The sequence below is a fragment of the Narcine bancroftii genome, chromosome 7 (genome assembly GCF_036971445.1).
Source record: "Narcine bancroftii isolate sNarBan1 chromosome 7, sNarBan1.hap1, whole genome shotgun sequence".
NCBI lineage: Eukaryota > Metazoa > Chordata > Chondrichthyes > Torpediniformes > Narcinidae > Narcine > Narcine bancroftii.
The window spans coordinates 177,000,112-177,025,420 of NC_091475.1; the positions used below are offsets into that span (position 1 = coordinate 177,000,112).

Here is a 25,309-nt window from a genome sequence, read left to right on the forward strand (position 1 = left end):
TATTTGTTCAAATATTTCAATATTATTTCTTAAACTATATGTTATTTTTTTCTAATGGAATACATTTATTCATTTCTATATACCATTGTTGTATTTTCAAATTATCTTCCGATTTCCAGGTTGACATAATATATTTTTTTGCTACGGCTAGAGCTGTCTTAACAAATCTTTTTTGTGCATCATCCAAATCAATTCCAAATTCTTTGTTTTTTATGTTACTTAGGAGGAAGATCTCTGGATTCTTTGGTATATTGTTTTCTGTAATTTTATTTAATATTTGGTTTAGATCTTCCCAAAATTTTTCTACTTTCTCACATGTCCAGATGGCATGAATTGTTGTTCCCATTTCTTTTTTACATCGAAAACATCTATCAGATACTGTTGGGTCCCATTTATTTAACTTTTGAGGTGTAATGTATAGCCTGTGTATCCAGTTATATTGTATCATACGTAACCTCGTATTTATTGTATTTCTCATCGTTCCAGAACATAACTTCTCCCATGTTTCCTTTTTTATCTTTATATTTAAATCTTGTTCCCATTTTTGTTTAGTTTTACCATTTGTTTCCTCATTCTCCTTTTCTTGCAGTTTAATATACATATTTGTTATAAATCTTTTGATTATCATTGTATCTGTAATCACATATTCAAAGTTACTTCCCTCTGGTAAACTCAGACTGCTTCCTAATTTGTCCTTCAAGTAGGATCTCAATTGGTAATATGCCAGCACTGTATCTTGAGTTATATTGTATTTATCTTTCATTTGTTCAAAGGATAATAATCTATTTCCTGAAAAACAATTTTCTATTCTTTTGATCCCTTTTTTCTCCCATTCTCTAAAGGAAAGGTTATCTATTGTAAAAGGGAGTAACTTATTTTGCGTCAATATTAGTTTTGGTAATTGATCATTTGTTTTATTTCTTTCTACATGAACCTTCTTCCAAATATTGAGTAGATGATGTAATACTGGAGAACTTCTATGTTGTACCAATTTTTCATCCCATTTATATAATATGTGTTCAGGTATCTTTTCCCCTATTTTATCTAATTCTAATCTAGTCCAATCTGGCATTTCCTCTCCTGGTGTCTTATTATTTGGTAATTTTTTTATTATCTCTTGTATTTCTACTATTCCAAATGGTTCTGTTAATTTATTTTGTTCCTCTATTTGTAGTTTTGGTAGTTCAATTTTAGTTAGAAATTCATCTATTTTCCCTTCTTTCCCTTCGTTTTCAGTTTGGTATAATTGTTCATAGAATTCTCTAAAGTTTTCCTTAATCTCCTTTGGATTATATGTGATTTGTTTGTCTTTTTTCCTTGATGCCAATACCATTTTCTTAGCTTGTTCTGGCTTAAGCTGCCATGCTAGAATTTTGTGCGTTTTTTCCCCTAGTTCATAATATTTCTGTTTTGTCTTCATTATATTCTTCTCCACCTTATATGTTTGTAGTGTTTCATATTTTATTTTTTTATCTGCCAATTCTCTTCTTTTAGTTGTATCTTCCTTCATTGCTAATTCTTTTTCTATATTTACTATTTCCCTTTCCAACTGCTCTGTTTCCTGATTATAGTCCTTCTTCATCTTGGTTACATAACTTATTATTTGCCCTCTAATGAACGCTTTCATTGCATCCCATAGTATAAACTTATATTTCACTGACTCCGTGTTTATTTCAAAATACATTTTAATTTGTCTTTCAATGAATTCTCTAAAATCCTGCCTTTTGAGTAACATGGAGTTCTTGGAGGGATGTCCTCTAACTTCATTGTCAATATTAAGGGTGAATGGTCCGATAGTATTCTAGCTTTATATTCTGTTTTTCTTACTCTATCTTGCATACGAGCTGATAACAAAAATAGGTCTATTCTTGAGTATGTTTTATGTCTAGCCGAGTAATATGAATATTCCTTTTCCTTTGGGTGTTGTTTCCTCCATATATCCAAAAGTTGCATTTCTTCCATCGATTTAATTATAAATATGGTTACTTTGTTCTTTCTGTTAATTTTTTTCCCAGTTTTGTCCATATTTGAATCCAAATTCAGGTTGAAATCCCTTCCTATTAATATGTTCCCTTGCATATCTGCTATCTTCAAAAAAATATCTTGCATAAACTTTTGATCTTCTTCATTAGGTGAATATACATTGAGTAGATTCCAAAACTCCGAATATATCTGACATTTTATCATTACATATCTCCCTGCTGGATCTATTATTTCCTCTTCTATTTTAATTGGCACATTTTTACTAATTAATATAGCTACTCCTCTTGCTTTTGAATTATACGACGCTGCTGTTACGTGTCCTACCCAATCTCTCTTTAATTTCTTGTGCTCCAATTCAGTTAAATGTGTTTCTTGCACAAATGCTATATCAATTTTTTCTTTTTTCAGTAAATTTAGCAGTTTCCTCCTTTTAATTTGGTTATGTATTCCGTTAATATTTAAAGTCATATAGTTCAGCGTAGCCATTTTATACTTTGTTTATCTTCCCTTTCCGTTTCTCCATCATAACCTTCCCTTCTTATCCATTTCTGCTTTCTTGTTTTGAACACTTTATAAGACAACATTTCTAAAACATCAAACATTTTCCCTATTCTCCTATTTAAAACTTCTTTAACCCCATTCTCCCCTCCCCCTCCTGAGTTGTCCTTTATCCCTTGTCGGACAACCACATCTCCCCTCTCCATTTGGATTTGCGAATTCACTCGCAAACGTCAGCTGATTTTGCAGTGACCGTAACTCCTCCCCACCCAGCCCCCGCCAGAAAAGATTTCAATTTTCATATGTAACAAAGGTCACTCTTTTAATTCCCTCCTTATTCCCTCTATTCCATTTCCCTCCCTTATTAATTCTTGTCTATACTCTATATATTTTCCTCTAAATACTGATACATTCATGTATGCACACTATATATATACACACATATACCCCTTTACACACATACATATAGATCGTGGTCATTTTTACTCTTATTACATGTCTTCATCTCTCTGCTTGTTTTGTTGTCATTCTGCAAATTTCCTTGCTTCCTCTGGATCCGAGAATAGTCTGTTTTGTTGCCCTGGAATAATTATTTTAAGTACCGCTAGGTACCTTAACATAAATTTATATCCTTTTTTCCATAAGATCGTTTTCGCTGTATTGAACTCCTTCCTCTTCTTCAGGAGTTCAAAACTTATGTCTGGATAGAAAAAAAATTTTTGACCTTTATATTCCAGTGGCTTTTGTCCTTTCTTACTTTCTTCATTGCTTGCTCCAATATATTTTCTCTTGTTGTATATCTTAAGAATTTTACTAAAATAAATCTTGGTTTTTGCTGCGGTTGTGGTTTCGGGGCTGAAGTTCTATGTGCCCTCTCTATTTCCATTTCTTCCTGTAATTCTGGTCTTCCCAGGACCCTGGGGATCCAATCTTTTATAAATTCTCTCATATTCTTGCCTTCTTCATCTTCCTTAAGGCCCACTATCTTTATATTATTTCTTCTATTATAGTTTTCTATTATATCTATCTTCTGAGCTAACAGCTCCTGTGCCTCTTTAGCTTTTTTATTAGATTCTTCTAATTTCTCTTTTAAGTCTTTTACTTCCATATCTACAAATGTTTCTCGTTTTTCCATATTTTCCACTCTTTTTGCCAATTCTGATATGGCCACTTCCATTTTATCCATTCTTTCTTCTGCATTCTTAATTCTTCTTTTTATCTCATCAAATTCTTGTAATTGCCATTCTTTCACTGATTCCATATATTCTTTAAAAAAAGATACATCCATTGTCTTGCTTTTCTCTTCTTCTTCCACTTCTTTCTGTTCTTCTTCTTCTGGGTTGACCATCTGTTGTTTCCTTGTTTTCTTTTTACCCTCTTCTTTCTTGTTGTCGTTATTGTCTGTGTTCTGCACCTGCTGCTGTGCTGCAGGTGTCTCTCTCAGCTGTGGAGATCGACTCCGCAGCTGTTCCCCCCTCCCGTCAGTGTGTTTTTTTTCATGCGCGGTTGCGCACTTTTACTCGGCTCTGCGAGCCATTTTTGTAGTCCCGAGCCCGGGACCTCCACTGACCTATGGGAGCGGGCCTCTCTTTCCGCGGCGGGCCTCTTCAGACAGGTAAGGCCTTCACCTTCTTCTTCCAACATCTTTCCTTCTTCTTTTCTTCCCATTGTTTTTGGTTTTTCTTTCTTCGCTGCCATTTTCTTCACACTTTTACTTTCACTTTGTTTTGGTTTTTAAGTTTGTGCCTTTGCTTTTTCTCTATCTTTTTTAAACTTTTCTGGAGAGGGCTGGAGTTCCCCTACCGGCCACTACTCCATCACGTGACTCCCCCGAAAAAACACTTTATTGACCTCCAAATATTGCTTCACGTAGAAAACAGAAGCAAAAGGCCATCTAGCCCTTCAAGATTGCTCCACCATTCAATATTCCTGCTTTCTATTCATGCCTCTTGATCCCTTGAGCCATCAGAGCCACAACCAAATCCCTTTTGAATATATCCAACAAACTGGCATTAACAACTCTCTATGGTAGAGAGTTCAACAAGTTGATAACTTTAGGTCAATAGTTTCGCTTTATCTCAGACCTAAATGGGTTACGTCTCATCCTCAGATTGTGACCCCTTGTGCTGACATTCCCCAACATCAGTAACCTTCTTCCTATTTCTACCTCATTTAGTGGTGTCAGATGTTTATACATCTTAATGAGATTCCCTCTCATTCTTCTAAACTCTTCAGCCATGCCATCCCAGGAATCAATCTGGTAAACTTTCATTGCACTCTCTAAATGGCAGAGAATGGTGACCAAACCTACTCACAATATTTAAGGTGTGATCTCACCAAGACCCAATACAACTAAAGTAAGATCTATCCACTTTTTTATGCACAAACAATGCAATTCAGATCCATTGGCAGCTCTCAGTAACCTTTTCCTATATCTTCTTATTCTTTCCTTAATCTAAAGAAAAGGAGAATTGCTTCAGCATTTTCTTGAAAATTAGAACATAGAACATTGCAGCACAGTACAGGCCCTTCAGCCCACAATGTTGTGCCAACCCATATATTGTTTTAAAAAATACTAAACCCACCCTACCCGAAACACTCCATTTATCTTTCATCCTTGTGCCTGTCTAAGAGTCTCTTAAATGCCCCTCAAGTTTCAGCCTCCACCACTATCCCTGGCAAGGCATTCCAGGCACCCACAACTCTCCGTAAAAAACTTACCCCTGATGTCTCCCCTAAACAACCCTCCCTTCACTTTGTACATGTGTCCTTTGGTGTTTACTATTCCTGCCCTGGGAAACAGGTGCTGGCTGTCCACCCTACTATGTTTCTCATAACCTTGTAGACCTTTATTAAGTCTCCTCGCATCCTTCTATGCTCCAGAGAAAAGTCCCAATTCTACTAACCTTGCCTCATAAAACTTGTTTTCCAATCCAGGCAACATCCTGGTAAATCTCATCTGCACCCTCTTCATAGCTTACACATCCTTCCTATAATGAGGTGACCAGAACTGAACCCAATATTTAAGTGTGGTCTCACCACCAGAGATTTGTAGAGTGCCACTATTTCCACTTTATTCCTGAACTCAATCCCCTTATTAATGAAGCTCAGCATCCCATAGGCTTTCTTAATTATCTTATCAATCTGTCGGGTGACCCTGATGGATGTATGGTTTTGAACTCCAATTCACTAAGCCTTTAGAAGTTTTTACTTAAAGTCATTAATTTATCATTCAGAATTCATTTTGCTGGTTTAGCTTTGCCTTTTTATGGAATTGGTCATGATAAAATTTGTGCAATTATTCCTTTTCTAAACCAAACTGTAAAAGATCTTAAATTTGTTTGATATAAGATCAAATACAGATTATGTAATAATCATAATTTAACAATAAACAATTTTCAATTGTTGAATTCATGAAGAATCATGAATAGGAGGTGATTAGTGGGAAGGGATGAATAGATGAGGAAGTCCCAGAAAGAGTGGTCACATTAGAAAACAGAAAGGGATGAGAGGGGAAGATGCTCTGGTGGTGGGATCCCATTGTAGGTGGCAGATATTGTGGAAAATAATATGTTGATGTGGAGGCTGGTGTGGTGAGAGGTGGTAGGGGCTAGTGCAGATGTGTGGGAAATAGAGGAGATATGGGTAGGGCTCCGTTGATAGCAGTAGATGGTAAGCCCCACTTTTCTTTTTAAAATATTTTTATTAAAGCCACACTTTCTGAAGTAGAATATCTCAGATGTTCTAGAATGGAAGACCTCATCCGATACGACAGAGATGGAGGAATTGAGAGAAAGGAATAGAATCTTTGCAGGAGACAGGTGAGATGAGATGTAGCTGGGAAAAGAGTGGGATTTGTGAGTTTACAGAAGATAAAGATAGAGAAGTAAACATGAGACTCAAAGATTAACATGGGGAAAATGGGTTCTGATACATGGGCCTCTGGCATGAGTAGCAGGGAGTTGGGATGGGCTTCATTGGAATTGTGCTGGGAGATGTACCAATCATGTGCCAATCACATAATTAGGGTAACAGACAAGGCTTTGAACTAAGAGCATTCAATTGTTGGAAAAATCATGAAAATAACACTTGTTTCACAACTTACATCTATTCATCTTCCAACACTTGACCAACCTCACTGTTGTATTTTTATGCAATTAAGAACCACAGATTAGTGGATTTCAGATCTCTCAAGTGTGACAGTATATAAATATGTTTTTGCGAGATAAATTGGGGCAGGTTTTTCAGTGTAGGTCACATACAAGCACTTTAAAACAAATCTTATTTAAAATATTGGAGCTCTGCTCATGCTAGACAGCCCAGCTCCAAGAGCCTTTGCAAAAGTTTTGAGAGTGCCCAAGAGACTTCACGAATGGATTGTTGTTTACAAAAAGGCAACAGATGAAAGAACTTGTCGGAGCTGCATTCCGCCTGAAGTGGAACTTACTGTTCTAGGATGGTCATGTGGTTTTGCAAGCAGAGAGAGTTAAACAGGCTTTTTCTCTCAGAGAGAGAGAGAGAGAGAGAGAGAGAGAGAGAGAGAAAGAGAGAGAAAGAGAGAAAGAGAGAGAGAGAGAGAGAGAAAGAGAAAGAGAGAGAGAGAGAGAGAAAGAGAGAGAGAGAGAGAGAGAGAACAATTCTACAGTTTTACAGTCAGCAGCAGCAACTGGAACTAGAACAGGACAAGCTGGCAAGCTTGTGGAAAACCCCATTTACAAGATGGGTTGTGAGTACTTAGTTCAGCCTGGTCAAAGGCCTTGTGGTCATGCAAGAGGAGAAGACTGGCTGCCTAATATTTCACTTGAAATAAGAGAAAAAAGGAACTCTGTGGTGACCTGAAAGAAAGAGGTTATCATCTGGAGAATGCTGAGGGGGCTAGTTTCGTTAGCAAGACACTGAAGTGGCTGATTAAAAAGTAATCAGTTGTGGCTGTCCAAATCTCTCTCTGAAAACTGACAAGAACCTTCTTGAGAGGTAACTATTTACCTTTCAAGCACCAAAGCCTGGAGAAAATGTAAATTCTGTGCACAGTATAAGAATTACCTGCAACCAGTGATCTTGGAGGAATGAGAAGTGAGATTGGAATATGAATCGAAGAACTTTTCTGAACATACACACACACACATTATGGGGTTGTTAGGTTAGTTATGTCAATAGTGATAAGTTAAAGTTTGATTCTGTTTTCAAGTTTAAAGACGATTAAAAGCAACCTTTGTTTAAGTAACCATTTGACTTGTTGAATATCTATTGCTGCTGGGTCTTGGGGTCCTCTGGGCTCATAACACAAGTAACAATTATTTTCAGCATTCAAAAAAAGTCATCTGATATTTATTAATATAAGACATATAAACCATATTATGTCGGCCTTTCAAGTCCACACCGGTTCACTCGAACAAATCCACTCGCTCAATCCTCCCACTTTCCGCCAATATTCCTCCAACCCCCTCACCTCCATGTACACATCCAACCTTCTCGTAAATGACAGAAGAATGGGTACTGTACTTACATAATCTTCAATTATTTCTTTGATGGCTGCAACTGCAAGGATGAAAATAAGTGGCATCAGAGTTGTATACCTCCCTGTAGGAGACACGTCTGGTATTTGCTGAAACAAAGAATTATTTCACAAAAATATTCATATGAAGAAAGAAAACACCATAATATCAACAGCAATTAGAACGCAACTGAATTGGTTGGTATAATGAAGCTACTTTGGCAACATTGCTTTACCCTTATGGTTGAATAAGCCCTAATATGGCCAGGTTAAGTTAGCCAGAAAAAAGGACCAGACTTCAACCATTTAATTAGATAATAAATAAATCTAACCTCCTGTTGACATCTGCATTTCAAATGAACAGTTATTCTAGCACTAACTGCAATTTTCTGAAGTACTCCTCATTTTTAAAATCACCTATCAAAATATATTTCCCTATTTTACTTCTCTGGGCAGAGCTAAATATTTATACTTTGCCTATCAATTCTAAATTTCTTAATAGCAACTAACCACTCCATGAGTTCTCCTTGATCTCAAAAACTTGGTTCATTTTTTAACTCAAGGAATATGACCAGACTTTGCATAATTTCTGAATAATCTCTTCTTTTAACAAATCCTTGGAACACAGTTATCATTTCAGTAAATCTTCATAATAACTGAAGGCTAGCTGCATCTTTCCATCTGTGTGCTACTCAGAATTACTCCTGCTCTCCTGATGTGATCAAACTAGGTTTATATTAAATGTTTATGTTAAAACAAATAACTTCTATCCTTGAATTCCAGTTAAAGAGACATCAAAGTAAGCATTTCATTATTAAACTCTGAATATATTTTCTTCCCATGATCTAATTATGTGTCTTGGATCAGTGATTTCTAGCTTTCCACAACAACAATGGTAATTTTCTTTGGTGTAATGAAGATGTTTTCATGTTTGCCAGCTTTGAAATTTGTAGCCAAAACACAAGAGTCTTATGGAGAATCACAAGTCACCTCCTAATTTATTCATGCTCTTTCTCTGCCACATAGCCAATTACCCAGCCAACACAATGCTTTTCCTTTCATTCACTTTGGTGGAATTTAATCAATTTCTTTGGAATTTTATAGAAATAACATATAAAGTGGATGCAGATGGAACTTGACTTTGGTTGAAAGCAGAGAATTCGACTTTTTAAAACCAAAAGACAGAACTGTAAATGTTGGCACACAGAAGTGTACAGTGCCCTCCATAATGTTTGGGACAAAGACTTTTTTTTTGATTCAGAATTCAGATTTATTGACAGAGTACATAAACAATTCTTTTTTCTGCAGGCAAGGCAGAATTACCATTTTTTAGTATTGCAAAAATAAAACTACACACAACAAACGCATGTAAATAAAGAAATCTAAATAATTAAAGAAGTATAAACAAACTGTCCGTGTGATTCAGAAATAATTTTAAAAATCAATAAACTGCAAAAGTAAGAACATAGGAACATAGGAAGTAGGAACAGGAGTAGGCCAAAAATGGCCCATCGAGCCTGCTCCGCCATTCAATACGATCATGGCTGATCTAATTTATGACCTAACTCCACCTACCTGCCTTCTCCCCATATCCCCTAATTCCTCTATCATGTAAAAATTTATCTAACCGAATTTTAAATATGTTTAATGAGGCAGCCTCAACCACTTCCCTGGTTAGAGAATTCCAAACATTCACTACTCTCTGGGAAAAACTATTTTTCCTCATCTCTGTCCTAAATCTACTCCCCCGAATCTTGAGACTGTGTCCTCTCGTTTTAGTTTCCCCAGCCAGCTCAAAAAACCTTTCTACATCTATCCTATCCATACCCTTCATAATCCTATAAGATCTCCTCTCATTTTTCTGAACTCGAGCGAATACAATCCTAGACGATTTAAGAGTCCTTAAATGAGTCCCTAGTTGAGTTTGTTGTAGATGAGCAGTTCCTGAATCTGGTGGTGCGCGAATGTGGGAAATATACATCCTTCCAGATGGTAGCAGCCAGAACAGAGCATGTGCTGGGTGGTATGGATTGATGATTTGTCCCTGTGCTCCACTGTTTTAAATTTGTCACCAAACAATACACATATGATTAAAGTGCACATTCTAATTTTTATTCAAGACTAGTTATATCCATTTTGGTTTGACCATGAAGAAATTTCAGCATTTTTTTTTTACATAGTCCTCCATTTTAGGGCACCATAACGTTGGGGACATTTTGCTTCACAGGTATTTGTGAGTACTCAAGGCACTGAGCAGGTGCGAGACGTCGGTGAACCCCGTGGCCTTCCCCGGGTCAGTGGTGTGGTGACCCTATGATCTTCCCCAGGTTGGTAATGCTGTGACCCCATGGGTTTCCCCAGATCAGTGGTGCGGTAATCCCGCAGCCTTCCCTGGGTCGGTGATGCACTCGGAATGGGCGGCAGAATGAGAGGGTACCAGAGTGGTAGGGCTTTGGCTCAATGGGCTTAGGCAATAATGAGGTGAGGTAGGTTTACCAGTGTTAATTGGGGACAAGAAATATGTGGGTGAGGCTGGTGTTCTGTGCTTGCTGTCAGATGTAGGAGGACCTGGAGTCTCCCAGCTCCTAAATGTTCATGTTAGGGAACTGGCATTGCAGCCTGATGACCTTCATCTGGTCAGGGAGAATAAGAAGGCACAATAGGCAGGTAGTCACACCTGGGCCATGGGAGACAGACAAGTGGGTCACAGTCAGGAGAAGGGAAGGGGAAGAGTCAGGAACTAGAGTGTACCTCTGTGGCTGTGCCCCTTGACAATAAGTACTCCTGTTTGAGTATTGTTGGGGAAGACAGCCTACTAGGAAAAGCAACAATAGCTGAGCCTTTGGCACACAGTCTGCCCCTGTGGCTCAGAAGGGTAGGGAAAGGAAGAGGAAGGCAGTAGGGATAATGGATTCTATAGTTAGGGGTCAGACAAGCGATTCTGTGAACACAGGAAAGAAACTTGGATGGCAGCTTGCCTCTCAGGTGCCAGGGTCTGGGATGTTTCTGATCACATCCAAGATATCCTGCAATGTGAGGGAGAACAGCCAGAGGTTACAGTACATATCGGTACCAATGATGTAGGTAGGAAAAGGGAAGAGGTCCTGAAAAAAGATTACAGAGAGTTAGGAAGGGAGTTGAGAAGTAGGACCGCAAAAGTGGTAATCTTGGGATTACTGCCTGTCTCAAGAAACAGTGAGTATAGGAATAGAATGAGGTGGAGGATAAATGCGTGGCTGAGGGATCGGAGCAGGCGCCAGGGATTCAGACTTCTGCACCACTGGGACCTCTTTTGAGCCAAGTGTGACCTGGACAAAAAGGACAGGTTGCACTTGAATCCCAGAGGGACCAATATCCTGGTGGGAAGGTTTACTGAGACTACTGGAGAGAGTTTAAACTAGAATTGTTAGGGCGTGGGAACCAAACTGAGGAAACTGGGGAAGAGGAGGTTGGCTCACAAAGAGAGAAAGATTGGCAACAGTGTGTGAGGGAGGACAGGCAGATGATAGAGAAGGGACGCGCTCAGAAGGACGGTTTCAGATGTGTCTATTTTAAAGCAAGGAGTATTGTGAATAAAACGGATGAGCTTAGCGTCATTTAATACTTAGAGCTATGATGTGGTGGCCATTACAAAGACTTGGATGGCTCAGGGGCAGAGATGGTTACTTCATATGGTGGGTTTTAGATGTTTCAGAAAGGACAGAGGGAGGCAAAAGAGGTGGGGGCATGTCATTGTTGATCAGAGATGGTGTTACAGCTGCAGAAAAGGTGGACGTCATGGAGGGATTGTCTACAGAGACTCTGTGGGTGGAGATTAGGAACAGGAAGGGGTCAATAACTTTACTGGGTGTTTTTCTAGGCCCCCCAATATAATTGGGGATATCGAGAAGGGGGAGGGGTGGTTGCAAAGGCAGGAAGTGTAAGGTGGAGAAGGGAAGGAGGGGACAGCAGCAATCAAGGGGAGGAGGGATGGTTAGGTGAAAGGAGGGAGGAGAACTGGAAAGGGGAAGGCAAGGGTGAAGGGGGGAAGAGGAGAGTAGGCTAGCAGAAACTGAAAAAGGCAAACATCTTTTATTCAGACGCCTGCTGACATTTTTCCATACCTTGATGAAGGGCTCAAGCCTGAAATGTCAGTTATGTATTTTTACTTTTGCTCTATAAAAGTAACTGCTTCACCTGCAGAGTTTCTCCAGCTTTGTGTTTTTGCTCCAACCACGGTCTCTGCAGATTTTCATGTTTTACTTCTGGATGAGATGTACCCCTACTGTGAGAGGCAAGGGAGGAGATTGCTAAACCTCTTGCAAGATCTTTAAATCATCAATGGGGACGGAAGAGATACTGGTGGTTTGGAGGGTTGCGAATGTTGTTCCTTTATTCAAGAAAAGGAATAGAGATAGCTGAATAAATTATAGACCAGTCAGTGACGTATCTAGGGAAAATAGTGCCTATGGCAAGCACTGAAATTGCATACCTCCCCCCTCCGTTAAAAATGACCTTAACCCTTCACCCTGCAACCATCGCTCGCTGTGCCTCGCCATTTATTTCGCCTTCCCTACTTGTGTTCACTGCTGTAGAACTCTAAAGTAGTCATATCCAACAATGTGTTAGATATATTGAGATATTGGAACATAATTGACACCTTAAAAACCCAACAGTCGTTTCAATTTAAAAAAAACCCTCTGTCTACTTCAAAGGCCAGCATTCACTGAATAAAAGCAACGAGTAGTGTTCCCTGTGCCAGAGTACAATGGCCAAAGTTAAAGGTGTTGAGTGACTGTCACTGTCCCCGTGGGCACTGTCTCTTACCTTTGGTAGAAAGGTGACTCTTGGCGCTGAGCACCCAGTGGGAAAGAAGCAAGAAGATGCCAAAGCCCACGCTCAAACTCATCCTTCAGCTCATACCCTCCTCAGCCCTGGGTCCAACAGGGGACAGTGGAGGGTTCGGAGTCAGGAGTCAGTGTTGGGAGCTCAGATCCTGTAGGCCATCCGTTGAGGGGAGGGTCTGGAGTTGAGCATTGAGACTACGAAACCTCCCCTCAGCCTACCATACACCGGAGCTCCCAATGCCCAACTCCGAACTCTCCCCTCAGCCCACCCCACACTGGGGCTTTTGATGCCTGACTCCGAACCCTCCCCTCGGCCTACCACACACCAGAACTCCCAACGCCTAACTCCGAACCCTCCCCTCGACCTACCACACATCGGACCTCCCGACACCTGACTTTGAACCCTCCCTTTGGCCTACTGCACACTGGAGCTCAAGATGCCTGACTCTGAACCACCCCTCTGTGGGGATAGTAAAAGTACTAACGCCAATTATTCTCTCACTGATCTGAAAGTACTCTGTTTGAAATAAATCAGACAAGGGGTGATGGGGGAGTCGGGTTTGAGGTGGTTGAGGGGGGTGAATAATTTTCAGGATCTGCCAGCAGTTGCTGCCCCCCCTTTAAGTGGTGCCCTAGCTGCCATATCCTGGATATGCCTATGATACCAGTAAGTCTTACTTCAGTAGTTGGTAAGTTGATGGAGAAAATCCTGAGAGGCAGGATTTATGAATATTTGGAGAGGTATAATATGATTAGAAATAGTCAACATGGCTTTTTCAAGGGCAGGTTGTGTCTTTCCAGATTGATTGAATTTTCTGAGGATGTGACTAAACATATTAATGAAGGAAGACCAGTAGATGTAGTGTATATGGATTTCAGCAAGGCATTTGATAAGGCACCCCATGCAAGGCTTATTGAGAAAGTAAGGAGGTTTGGGATCCAAGGGAACATTGCTTTGTGAATCCGGAACTGGCTTAATCACAGAAGGCAAAGGTTGGCCGTAGACAGGTCATATTCTGCATGGAAGTCGGTAACCAGTGGCGTTCCTCATGGATCTGTCGTGGGGCCCTTACTCTTTGTGATTTTTTATAAATGACCTGGATGAGGATGTAGAGGGATTGGTTAGTAAGCTTGCTGATGACGCAAAGATTGGGGGTGTTGTGGATAGTGTGGAGGGCTGACAGAGATTATAGAGGGCGGATGGAATTCAACCCAGATAAGTAAGAAGTGGTTCATTCTAGCAGGTCAAATATGATGGCAGAATATCATATTCACGGTAAGACTCTTGCCAGTGTGGAGGATCAGAGGAATCTTGGGGTCCGAGTCCATAGGGCACTCAAATCAGCTGCGCAGGTTGACTCTGTGGTTAAGAAGGCATATGGTGTATTGGTCTTCATTAATCGTGGAATTGAACTTAGGAACCGAGAAGTAATGTTGCAGCTATATAGGACCCTGGTCAGACCCCACTTGGAGTACTGTGCTCAGTGCTGGTCACCTCACTACTGGAAGGAAGTGGAACCACAGAAAGGATGCAAAGGAGATTTACAAGGATGTAGCCTAGTTTAGAGACCATGCCTTACGAAAACAGATAAAGTGAACTCAGCCTGTTCTCCTTGGAGTGACGGAGAATAAGAGGTGTCCTGATAGAGGTGTATAAGATGATGAGGGGCAATGATTGTGTGGATAAGTCAGAGGCTTTTTCCCAGGGCTTAAATGGTTGCCACAAGGGGACATGGGTTTAAGGTGCTAGGGAGTAGGTACAGAGGAGAAATCAGGGGTAAGTTTTTTTTTATTAACACAGAGTGATGGGTGCTTGGAATGGGCTGCCAGCAACAGTAGTGAAGGCTGATACAACAGGGTCTTTTAAGAGACTTTTAGATAGGCACATGGAGCTTCTAAAATTATAGGGCTGTGGGTAAGCCTAGTAATTCTAAAGTAGGGATATGTTCGGCACAACTTTGTGGGCCGAGGGACTGTAATGTGCTGTAGGTTTTTCTGTGTTTCTATGAACTCAGGTGCATTTAATTGTTTCATTAGTGCAGGTATAAGAGAGCTGGCTTGCTTCTCATTTTTAATCAATTTTGGAGTCTGTAGTTGCCATTTTTCAACATGAGGACCAGAGTTGTGCCAATGAAAGCCAAAGAAGCCATTATGAGGCTGCATCATTACGAAGAGCATACAGGCAACACCCACTGCTGGCTGTGATAGTACAGATTCTATCACCAATGTACATATGTACAGATGGTAGTGTAGGATGATTGTGATTGGCTGAGAGTGTAGCCACGCCTACTGGCAGGTCTTAAAGGATTGCTCCTAGCCAGACCAGGTCATTCTGGACTGGTCGACCTACTTGTGATATGCTCCAGTCTTCTAGTTAATAAATGCTTTGGTTTGGATTAACAAGTCTTTGGTTCTTTCAACGTGCACTACAATTTTATTAACTAAAAAATTTTGAAGGGATGGAGCGTATGCTACGGCTGGAACGCCTCGACATCGACCCACAGTCAGCTACAGCCTCGAATGACTTTAAGCACTGGGTGAGATGCTTCGAAACATACAGCTCTCTGATTCTGCCGTGATAGAGGACAACCATCAACTACTAATATTGATGACTATGGTGTCCCCGAGAGTCTACCAGAGTGTCCAGGACGCGACCACTTACGCCGCATCCATGAAGATGCTAGAAGGGTTCTATGAGTGACCGGTGAACAGGGTCTATGCTCGGTACAAACTTGCTACAAGGAGGCAACAGCCTGGTGAGTCCTGTAATGCTTATATTCAGGCACTAAGGGCAATGAGCAGGGACTGTGCCTGCACAGACAGAACTGCTGCGGAGCCACAGATGATCTCATTCGGAATGCCAATGTAGCCGGGGTTTGATCGAATGAGGTGAGGCAGCGCCTGCTAGAGCACGGGGAAGAAAACCTAGAGGACATGATCTGGATCGCAGAGACGATGGAGGCTGCAGTCTTAAGTATGGACATGTACTCTTGGGGCTGGACCCCACACTCTGTTGTGAGTAGGATGCCCTCCCTCTACCCTACTACTGCCGCTAAACTGCCTGATGCAACCACAAAGTGTTATTTCTGCGGGAGGAACAAGCACAGCAGGTCCCAGTGCCAGGCGAGAAAAGCCAGGTGCCAGAAGTGCCTTAAAAACGGCCACTTTGCTGTAGTCTGTCGCTCCAAAATGGCCACCGTCAAACACAGTGCCTTGTGTGAAGCCAAATCGCCACTCTCCATTTCAAATACTTCTTCCTCAGAGCTCTCGTCCAATGAGAGCGAGGACTCCACTGCACGGCAGTGGCTGACATCACGGGGCAGACACCGAGCACTGAAGGAACAACCCACCCTCACCACAATGACGTTCACCCTATCTCATGAAGCAACGTTCGACCAGGCCCCATCCCCGACCTCAACACCCGCCGCTGCTGCCAACCAGGGACTCACCACCGCCGCCAACCAGGGATCCGCCGCTGTTGACCAGAGACCCGCTGCTGCCGACCAGGGACCCGCTGCCACTGCCGACCGGGGACACGCCAACACTGCTGACCCGGTACCCACCAATGCTGCCGATCAGGGACCCACCGATGCTGCCGACTGGGGACCTACCACTGCTGACTGCCCCACCACTGACCACGCCACCGCTGACTGCCCCACCACTGACGGCAAGCAGCGACCCCCAACACTTACCGTTGGCTGCAGGCAACAACACCAATTCCCTGACACTGTTTTTTCAGGCCCAACTGTTTGCGTGATGTCATCACGCAGGACTCCACTGTCCCCATTACAAGTCTCTGCATCAATAACCCTCGACCAGGACTTCCCCCAACCCCTCACAAAAGCAATGGAACTGATTAAAGTGCATGGACACTATACCAATTGCTTATTTGACTCGGGGTCAACTGACAGTTTTATCTGCCCACACCTGGCCCACCGTTGCAGACTGGCTATTCTCCCCACTGCACAGAGAATTTTACTGGTGACCAGATCGCACTCGACTGGGGTAAAGGGGTACTGTGTGGCGACCCTGAAAGTCCAGGGCATCACATTCACAGACTTCAAACTATTAGTCCTTCCCCAATTGTGCGCCCCTGCTCTGCTGGGACTGGATTTTCAGTGCCAATTTCAAACCATTTCCCTGCACTTTGGGGGGGCCTCACGCTCCGCTCTCTGTCTGTAACCACTCCACCCCAGAAACCTCCTGCCAGTGGCAGCCCGAGCCACCCGCCCCCGCACCCACCCTCCGAGTTGCTCCACCAGCACTTTTCGCAAATCTCACCCCTGGCTGGAAGCCTGTGGACACCAAAAGCCAGCAATATAGTTATGAACACAGGAAATTTATCACAAGCGAGGTGCGCAGACTGCTGGATGAGGGCATTATCAAACCTAGCTCGAGTCCATGGAGGGCCCAGATGGTGGTTGTTAAAAATGGAGAGAAGCCGCGGATGGTGGTTAACTACAGCCAGTCAACCACTTCACGCTCCTAGATGCGTACCCCCTTCCATGGATCATGGATGTGGTGAATCAGATCACCTAATACCGTGTATTTTCCACCATTGACTTACATTCAGCCTATCATCAGCTCCCGATCCACCGAGAAGACCGACCTTTCACGGCCTTCGAAGCAAATGGGTGGCTGTATCAATTCCTCAGGGTTGCAGTCTTCCAGCGGGAAATGGTCGACCAGAATGGGCTGCCTGCTACTTTCCCGTATCTGGACAATGTCACCATCTGCGGCCCAAGCCGGATCAGACACAGCAGTGCCTTTAACCCAACCTCCCCCTATTCCTTCTCCCCCACATCATGTGACCAGCACCACCCCACCAGCTCAGGCCATGACACGGGGGATCATGATATCAACCTTGAGAAATTTTTTCAGACTGCAACTCAGCTGAACTTGACCTACAATTTCAACAAGTCTGTCTTCCGGACCACTCGGCTCGCAATTCTGGGATGTGTGGTTGAGAACGGGGTGGTCATGCCGGACCCTGACTGCATGCGTCCCCTCATGGGCTTGCCCCCCCCCCCCCCCACCACACCCAGAAGGCACTCAGACACTGCCTGGGTTTTTTCTCTTACTAAGCCCAATGGGTTCCACACTATGCTGACAAGGCATGGCCCCCTGTCAACCAAAGCCAGAGCGGCCTTCGTCCGCATCAAATCGGACATCGCTGCTGGAACGCTGCACGCCATCGATGAGTCCATTCTGTTCCAACTCAAAAGCGATGTGTCTGTCTTTGCACTGGCAGCCACTTTGAACCAGGCCGGCTGGCCGGAAGCCTTCTCCTCCAGAACCCTCCAGGGTCCTGAGAGCTGACAATCCTCTGTCAAGGAGGCCCAGGCCATAGTCGAAGCAGTACGTCGTTGGAGACACTACCTCACTAGCAGGCGCTTTACGCTGCTGACCAACCAACGAGCAGTCTCCTTCATGTTTAGCAATACCCAGCGAGGTAAGATCAAGAAAGACAAAATCACCAGGTGGAGAATCGAGCTCTCCACCTTTAATTATGACATTATGTATCGGCCTGGTAAACTCAATGACCCGCAAGATGCGCTCTCCAGGGGGACTTGCGCCAACATACAACTGGACAGGCTGCAGAAACTCCATGAGGAGTTCTGTCATCCAGGGGTCACTAGGTTCGCACACTTTGTCAAAGCTCGCAACCTGCCCTACACAATCGAGGAGATTTGCTCCATGACCCAAGCCTGCCCGGTGTGCACTGAGTGCAAGCCCCACTTCTTCCTTCCAGAGAACACCCATGGGATCAAAGCCACCCACCCCTTTTAGCGTCTCAGTGTGGACTTCAAGGGGCCCCTACCGTCGACCAACCATAACACCTACATCCTTACGGCCATCGACGAGTACTCCCACTTCCTGTTTGCTCTGCCCTGCTCGGACATGACTACCACCTCAGTCATAGAGGCCCTGCCAAGCATCTTCGCCATCTTCGGGTACCCCAGTTACATCCACAGTGACGGGGGGTCCTCGTTTATGAGCACAGAGCTGCAGCATGACCTTCTGGAGTGTGGTATTCCTTCAAGCAGGACCACCAGCAATAACCCATGTGGTAATGGGCAAGTCGAAAGAGAGAATGCCACCGTCTGGAAAGCGGTTACGCTTGCCCTCCGGTCCAAAGGTCTCCCCACCTCTCGCTGGCAGGATATGCTAGCTAGTGCCCTATGCTCCATCTGCTCCCTCCTATGCACCGTGACCAATGCCACCCCCCGTGAAAGGATGTTCTCTTTCCCAAGGAAATCCGAGTCAGGTACGACCATACTGGCATGGCTCACGGTTCCCGGTCCAGCCCTTTTACGATGCCACGTCTGGTACTCTAAGAACAACCCCTTGGTTGACCGAGTGACTCTGCTCCATGTGATCAAGGATTATGCCTATGTTGAGTACCCGGACGGACGGGAGGACACAGTCTCAGTAAGGGACCTAGCCCAAGCCGGATCAGGCACAGCAGTGCCTTTAACCCAACCTCCCCCCATTTCTTCTCCCACAGGTCACGTGTTTGAACAGAGGGACCAGCACCACCCACCAGCTCAGGTCAGACTGTCAACTACGCCATTGGGGAATTGAGCGAAGCAGTGGCCGCACCCTACGGGCCTGCCGGTGACACGACTCCGGCAACCCCAATCCCAGGGCCACGGCGGTCACACCGGATGGTCAGGCACCCTGACTGGTACAGCCCCTAAGCTCCATCCACCCTGGGGTTGGTTCTCAAAGAAAGGGTGAATGTGATAGTACAGATTCTATCACCAATGTGTATATGTACAGATGGTAGTGTAGGATGACTGTGATTGGCTGAGAGTGTAACCATATCTACTGGCAGGTCTTAAAATATTGCTCCTAGCCAGACCAGGTCATTCTGGACTGGTCAACCTACATGTGATATGCTCCAGTCTTTTAGTTAATAAAGCCTTGGTTTGGATCAATAAGTCTTTGGTTCTTTTGACGCGCTCTACACTGATGACAGACAAATTCCCATCATAATGAAGAAAAATTTCGACAAAATCTCATCCAACAGACGAGAATCACTCTTCAGAAGCCAGTTGGCAGTGTATCAATGACTACTGTCTGCAGAAGACTTCATGAACAGAAACACAGAGGCTACACTGCAAGATGCAAACAATGAGTTAGCCACAGAAACAAGATGGGTGATTATAGTTTGCCAAGAAGTATTTAGAAGTGCCTGCAGAATTCTGTAAAAAGTTTTTGTGGACAGATGAGACCAAGATTGACCTATATCAGAGTGATGACAGAGCAAAGTGTGGAGGTATAAAGGAACTGCCCAAGATCCAAAGCACAGCCCCCCATCTGTGAAACATGATGGTAGAGTTGTTATGGCCTGGGCACGTATGCCTGCCACAGGAACTGGTGCGCTTATCTTCAATGATGTTGTAATTGCTGATGCAGTAGCAAAATGAATTCTGAAGTGTATAGAACCATCTGTTCAAGTTCGAGCAAATGCCCCCAAACCTATTGGATGGCACTTCATCCTACACCAAGACAATTATCCCAAACATGCTGCTAAAGCAACAAAGGAGTTTTTCAAAGCCAAAAAATGGAAAATTCTTGAATGGCCAAACCAGTTACCCAATATAAATCTAATTGAGCATACCTTCCATATGCTGAAGAGAAAACTTTAGGGGACAAAACCTGAAATAAGCAGGAGCTGAAGGTGGCTGCAGTAGGGGCCTGGATGGCAGAGCATCACCAGAGAAGATACTCAGCACCTGGTGATGTCTATGAATCACAAACTTCAAGCAGTCATTGCATGACCAAGTACTAAATATAACTACTTTAACATACATACCATTGCTATGGCCCAAATATTATACTGCCCTGAAATGAGGGGACTATGTATAAAAAGTGCTGTAATTTTTACTTCGTCAAGCCAAAATGTATACAAATAACCATGAATAAAATCTGGAATGTGCACTTTAATTACATGTGAATTGTTTGATTACAAATTTAAAACTGTGGAGCACAGGGATAAATAAAGGGGAAAAAAAGTGTCTTTGTCCCTTTATGGAGGGCCCTGTGTATGGCTGTTTGTTTTAGTTCAATCACAAAATTAATGCAGTGAAAGCAAACAATTATAAAGAAAATGTTATTTTGGCCTTTATTGCAATATGGACACAAAAGCATGATAGGATTACATATGACATCTTTTTACAGTTTTAATCTCCACATATACCTTAGAGGGGTACAATAGCTCAGTAAGTTAATTTAAGGCTTTTTTATATATATTTCTTATAGTTTTCATCTACAATGCAAACAAATTTGAAAATAATTACATAAATTATTAATCATTGCATTGTCTTTTTAATCCCCCAGTCCCACCCCAATAGACAAATTTAAAAAACCAAATAAAGAAAAACATTTTCTCCAGAACACTGTCCACAACTCAATGTCATAAATATATATCTTTCAATAATTTTAAGTCTTATTCTAAATTATTCCCAATGCACAAAAAAATTCCCCAATATATTCTTCATAATACAATGTCATATATAGGAGTATGTCCCAAGGAGTATCCAACATAGAAAGTAAATATATCAATTATTAATCATTTATACATTACATGATGTTTAATTCCCCTTCCCTCCTCCCTACTAGCAGACAAATACAAATAATAAAAAAAATTTACTCCAAAAGTACTCATCAAAACTCAATATGATATATGTATCTTCCAATAACTGAATCTTACTTCTAAATTACTTCCAATTTCTCTTAAGATCCAAACACAAAAAAAACCCCAAAATATTATTAGGAACACAATATCATACTTTCAAAAACATTTTTTAATTATTTAATCTCTAATTTATATTTAATTACAAATATAACTTTCTACCTTGTAAGTAATTTCATATTAATCTCTTCATTGTCAAATATTAATTAGGTGCAATAGAAATCCTCCAATAGTTAAAAAAAAGAATTACCAGTTTTTTACCCCTGATTTAAACAACTGAGTTTAAATTCTCCAGTTTTCATTATGAGATTCAAACTCATAAATCATATGTCTAGGCATTTGGCCAAAGATTCTGAAACTTATCTACTAAATTACCATCTCTTAAAAATGCAACTTCATTGTTCCTTTTATTGAGAAAGGAAAATGAAAATTCAACTTGTGTGTCAGTGCACTTAAATAATGCAACTAATAAATTAACCTCAAATTTTATTCCTCCCTTGAGTATTGGAAAATCCACCCTTTAATGTATTAGTTGATCTCAAGTAATCAACTGATGGGATTGTCCTCATTGTCCTTGGGCTCCTGAAGATGGGTGTATGGTGACTGGGGCAGGGGCGGTGGTTAAATGAAGATTTCCTAAATTGACCTTTGTGGAGGTGATTCACAATCAGAACGAGTGGAACGACATGCTTGGATGAAACAAGAAATGATAATGTCAAAATAATCCGAAACATCGTCATTTATCAACATAGCTTGTTCTGATCAGGAACACAAAAGTAAAACCCCAATGAGGAAGAAAATACCAGTAAAAATAGTTTCCATTACAATGGAATCTCACCCAAACACACCCAAGTTAAACTTACCTGTAATAATGCTATAAAGAGAAAGAAAGCATTTGCAGCTCTTCTGAACTGCTCATACAAGAAGCGAGGCAGGAATGTTATCACGCTGTATTTTGCAGTACTGTAAATAATGAAGAATGGATATTGTTATTGAAGAGAATGGGTAAAAAAATCAAACTATAACAATAATTCGCCGCTAACAACCTTTCCTTATGAAAGGAAACAATTTCACGACCAAAGATTTCTTCTTCTTTCTTCTTTTCTTTGGCTTGGCTTCGCGGACGAAGATTTATGGAGGGGTAAAGTCCACGTCAGCTGCAGGCTCGTTTGTGGCTGACAAGTCCGATGCGGGACAGGCAGGCCAAAGATTTATTGCACACTAAACACAATATTGGAGAAATCAGCACCTAAAAGAGAAAATGCTCAAAATTTCAAGTACAATTCCTTGTTCAAGGTGATGAAAAATCTGACAACAGGATCTCTCAGCTGAACAGTTATTCAATCCCCTTTTCACTCAACTAACAACAACTTAAATTTCCTAGCTCCAAAAAGCCACAGTAGGTACATCATGAGAAATATCTCCCTTGCCACCACAAAATGAAAAAGTGAGGAGGAGCAGCAAAGTTATTTTCCTACACTTTGAGGACAGAGTTCTTAAAATTAATTCCAAAGTAATGAATTGTATTCCGCAAGCTAGGCAGCATCTGCAAGGAAAGAAGTAAAATGCCAGGTCAATGACCATCTGTCAGAAAGTTCCAGAAAGTCACGGAGCTGACAGGCTAACTCTGTTTCTTCCTCTCCCGGGTGCTGGCTCTTTACCAGCACTCTGTGGTTTTATTTCAACATTCCACCATAAGTCTGCTCTCCATCTGAAACCACTATCTCTAGGTCCCACCATCTGAAACCATTTTTCCATCTGAAACCAAGCATGCCATTTCAACTCACCTCTGCATTCCCACTCTGACCTGTCTGTCCAGAGTGAGGCCCAGTGCAAACCAGAGGAACAACATCTCATATTCTGCCTGGTAACGAGTCTTTTCTCTCTTCTTATGAACGATTTCCCTTTCATCCCCTTTCTCCTCCAATGTTTGTCCCCTTTCCCACCCAACTCCACCCATCCTCATCCCTCTCCCTCTTCGGTTCTCCTTTTCCACACCTATTTCCCACAGGATTTTCCCCTCTCTTCTCCTCTCCCCTCCCCTCCCCCCAACGTGCCCCATCTTTGGTTCAGTCTGATCTCTCATTATACCCACTATCGTCACCTTTTTATAAAAAAGAGAATTCCAGTACAGTTTCAACTAATCATCCACCCAATCCTGTATGATTCATCCTCTTCCTTTCTAGTCCAAATCACTGACAATTTTTTTTCTCCCTCTGATGCAGCTCAACCACTGAGTTCCTCCAGTAGATTGCTTGTTGTGCCAACATACTTGGTACTGTACTTACTTCTTGTACTCAAGAACTATATAAGATTGATAAACAGTAGGAAAATGAAAGTGATAAGTGTTCAGTGAAGGTGTCAAGTACCAAACAGAATGTCAATTTCACCATTACAATTCTCCTGATCTCCAGAATTTATGGTCAGGAATGTTATCTCTGCAGCCAGCTTTCAAAACCACATACGAGATTCAAGATTCAATTTATTCTCATTGTAATATTACATGAAATTGCTTTTGCCTGCTAAAAGGCAGACAAATTCCCCATCGGCAGAAATTGCCTGAAGCGCCTCTTACAGTCAGAGAGAGGGAGAGAGAAAGAGAAGCAAAAGAGAGTCTCTCCCAGAGTCATCGAGTGTCGTAGATTCACCTCCAGGGCTTCCACAGCCACATAGGGTTCAGTCCAAGCTCTCAGCAACCCGAGCTCCAGATCCAAACCTCCGACACAGTCAGGAACTTTTCAGTGCCTTTGGCACCCCCTTGCATATCTATTCTATTAGCCAGCTTTAAGCCACTCTCCAGCAGTCCGTAGCCTGCCATGAATCTCTCGACAGCAGTCTCCAGCAGCTCATAGCCTCCATGGGTTCTTCACCTCGAGTCGCCAGTATCCTGCCACATGCCAGCCTCACTAGTCCACCACCTTGGTCACCGTCCCGTGGGTTGCCTCCTCTGCTTCTCCTTCTCAGAGAGGATGGTCTCCCCATTTTCTAGTGCCCTGCTCCAGGCCTCCATTCCCCTGGACTCTGCAACTCCTCGTGGCTGCTGCCATCTTGGGCGCAGACACTGCAGTTGCAGGATTTTAAATAACGATGCAACTAGCATTTTTGCAGCTGGCTACAGAGAGGTATTGCCACTGTATGAATGGAGGAGCGGAGAAAGGAAGTGAGAGACTGCTCTCAGGGAACAGACAGGCTGAAGAAGTATCCAATAGCAGGCATGCTTTTTGCACAAGGGGACGCTGGAAGGAGACCTTCGAGGGCTAAAAGGTAGAGACTACAAAGGACTCGTGCAGCCTCTTAAAGCTTGAACTTAAGAAATCTTCAATGCCAGCAACTCTCCCCAACGGTTCCTGTGGGATGAAAGAAAATTAGTTGAAGCCTTTGGTCTTGACAGGAAATTTGGAGCACAGATGCACAACATATTGCTAGCTAGATATTACCATATGACAGTAATGACCAGAGAGTAAAAAATTCTACTGATCTCTAGCAAGAAATGTGTTTTTGTTCCATTAGAGTAGGTTTGTGGCGGAACACTCTCTCATGGCGAACCAGCCCCTTGTGTAACGCCATGTGGTGGGGCAGCCATGGGAAGATGGCGTCGTCAGGGTTTCACCCTGCATCAAGTCTCCTGCCTGGCGCGCACCTGGGGCAGCGATTATGACATCATAACATATACGGTGACTGAGCTCACGGTGCCCTTAAAGGGGCGCGTGCTGAATTTGAATAAAACAGTCGTTAACTACATTCAACGTGGTGGCTGTGTCTTTCTTGGCTGTGGCCAGCTCCACATTGGTGACCCCGATGAGCCCA

At 42.5% G+C, this 25,309-nt stretch overlaps 1 protein-coding gene across 16 annotated transcripts in view; it reads right to left on the reverse strand.

Moving 5' to 3' along the window:
* LOC138739430 (phospholipid-transporting ATPase IB-like) overlaps positions 1–25,309 on the reverse strand; it is a 524,646-nt gene that overhangs the window by 345,010 nt on the left and 154,327 nt on the right. For all 16 annotated transcript variants that reach the window (XR_011342240.1, XM_069891443.1, XM_069891442.1 and 13 more), the window contains 2 exons: positions 22,366–22,465; positions 7,988–8,086 (listed from right to left, as the gene is read on the reverse strand). Coding sequence is in view for 15 of the 16 variants with exons in the window: in XM_069891443.1 (XP_069747544.1) it covers positions 7,988–8,086; positions 22,366–22,465 (199 nt within the window). In the remaining variant the exon portion in view is untranslated. The remainder of the gene's footprint in view (positions 1–7,987; positions 8,087–22,365; positions 22,466–25,309) is intronic.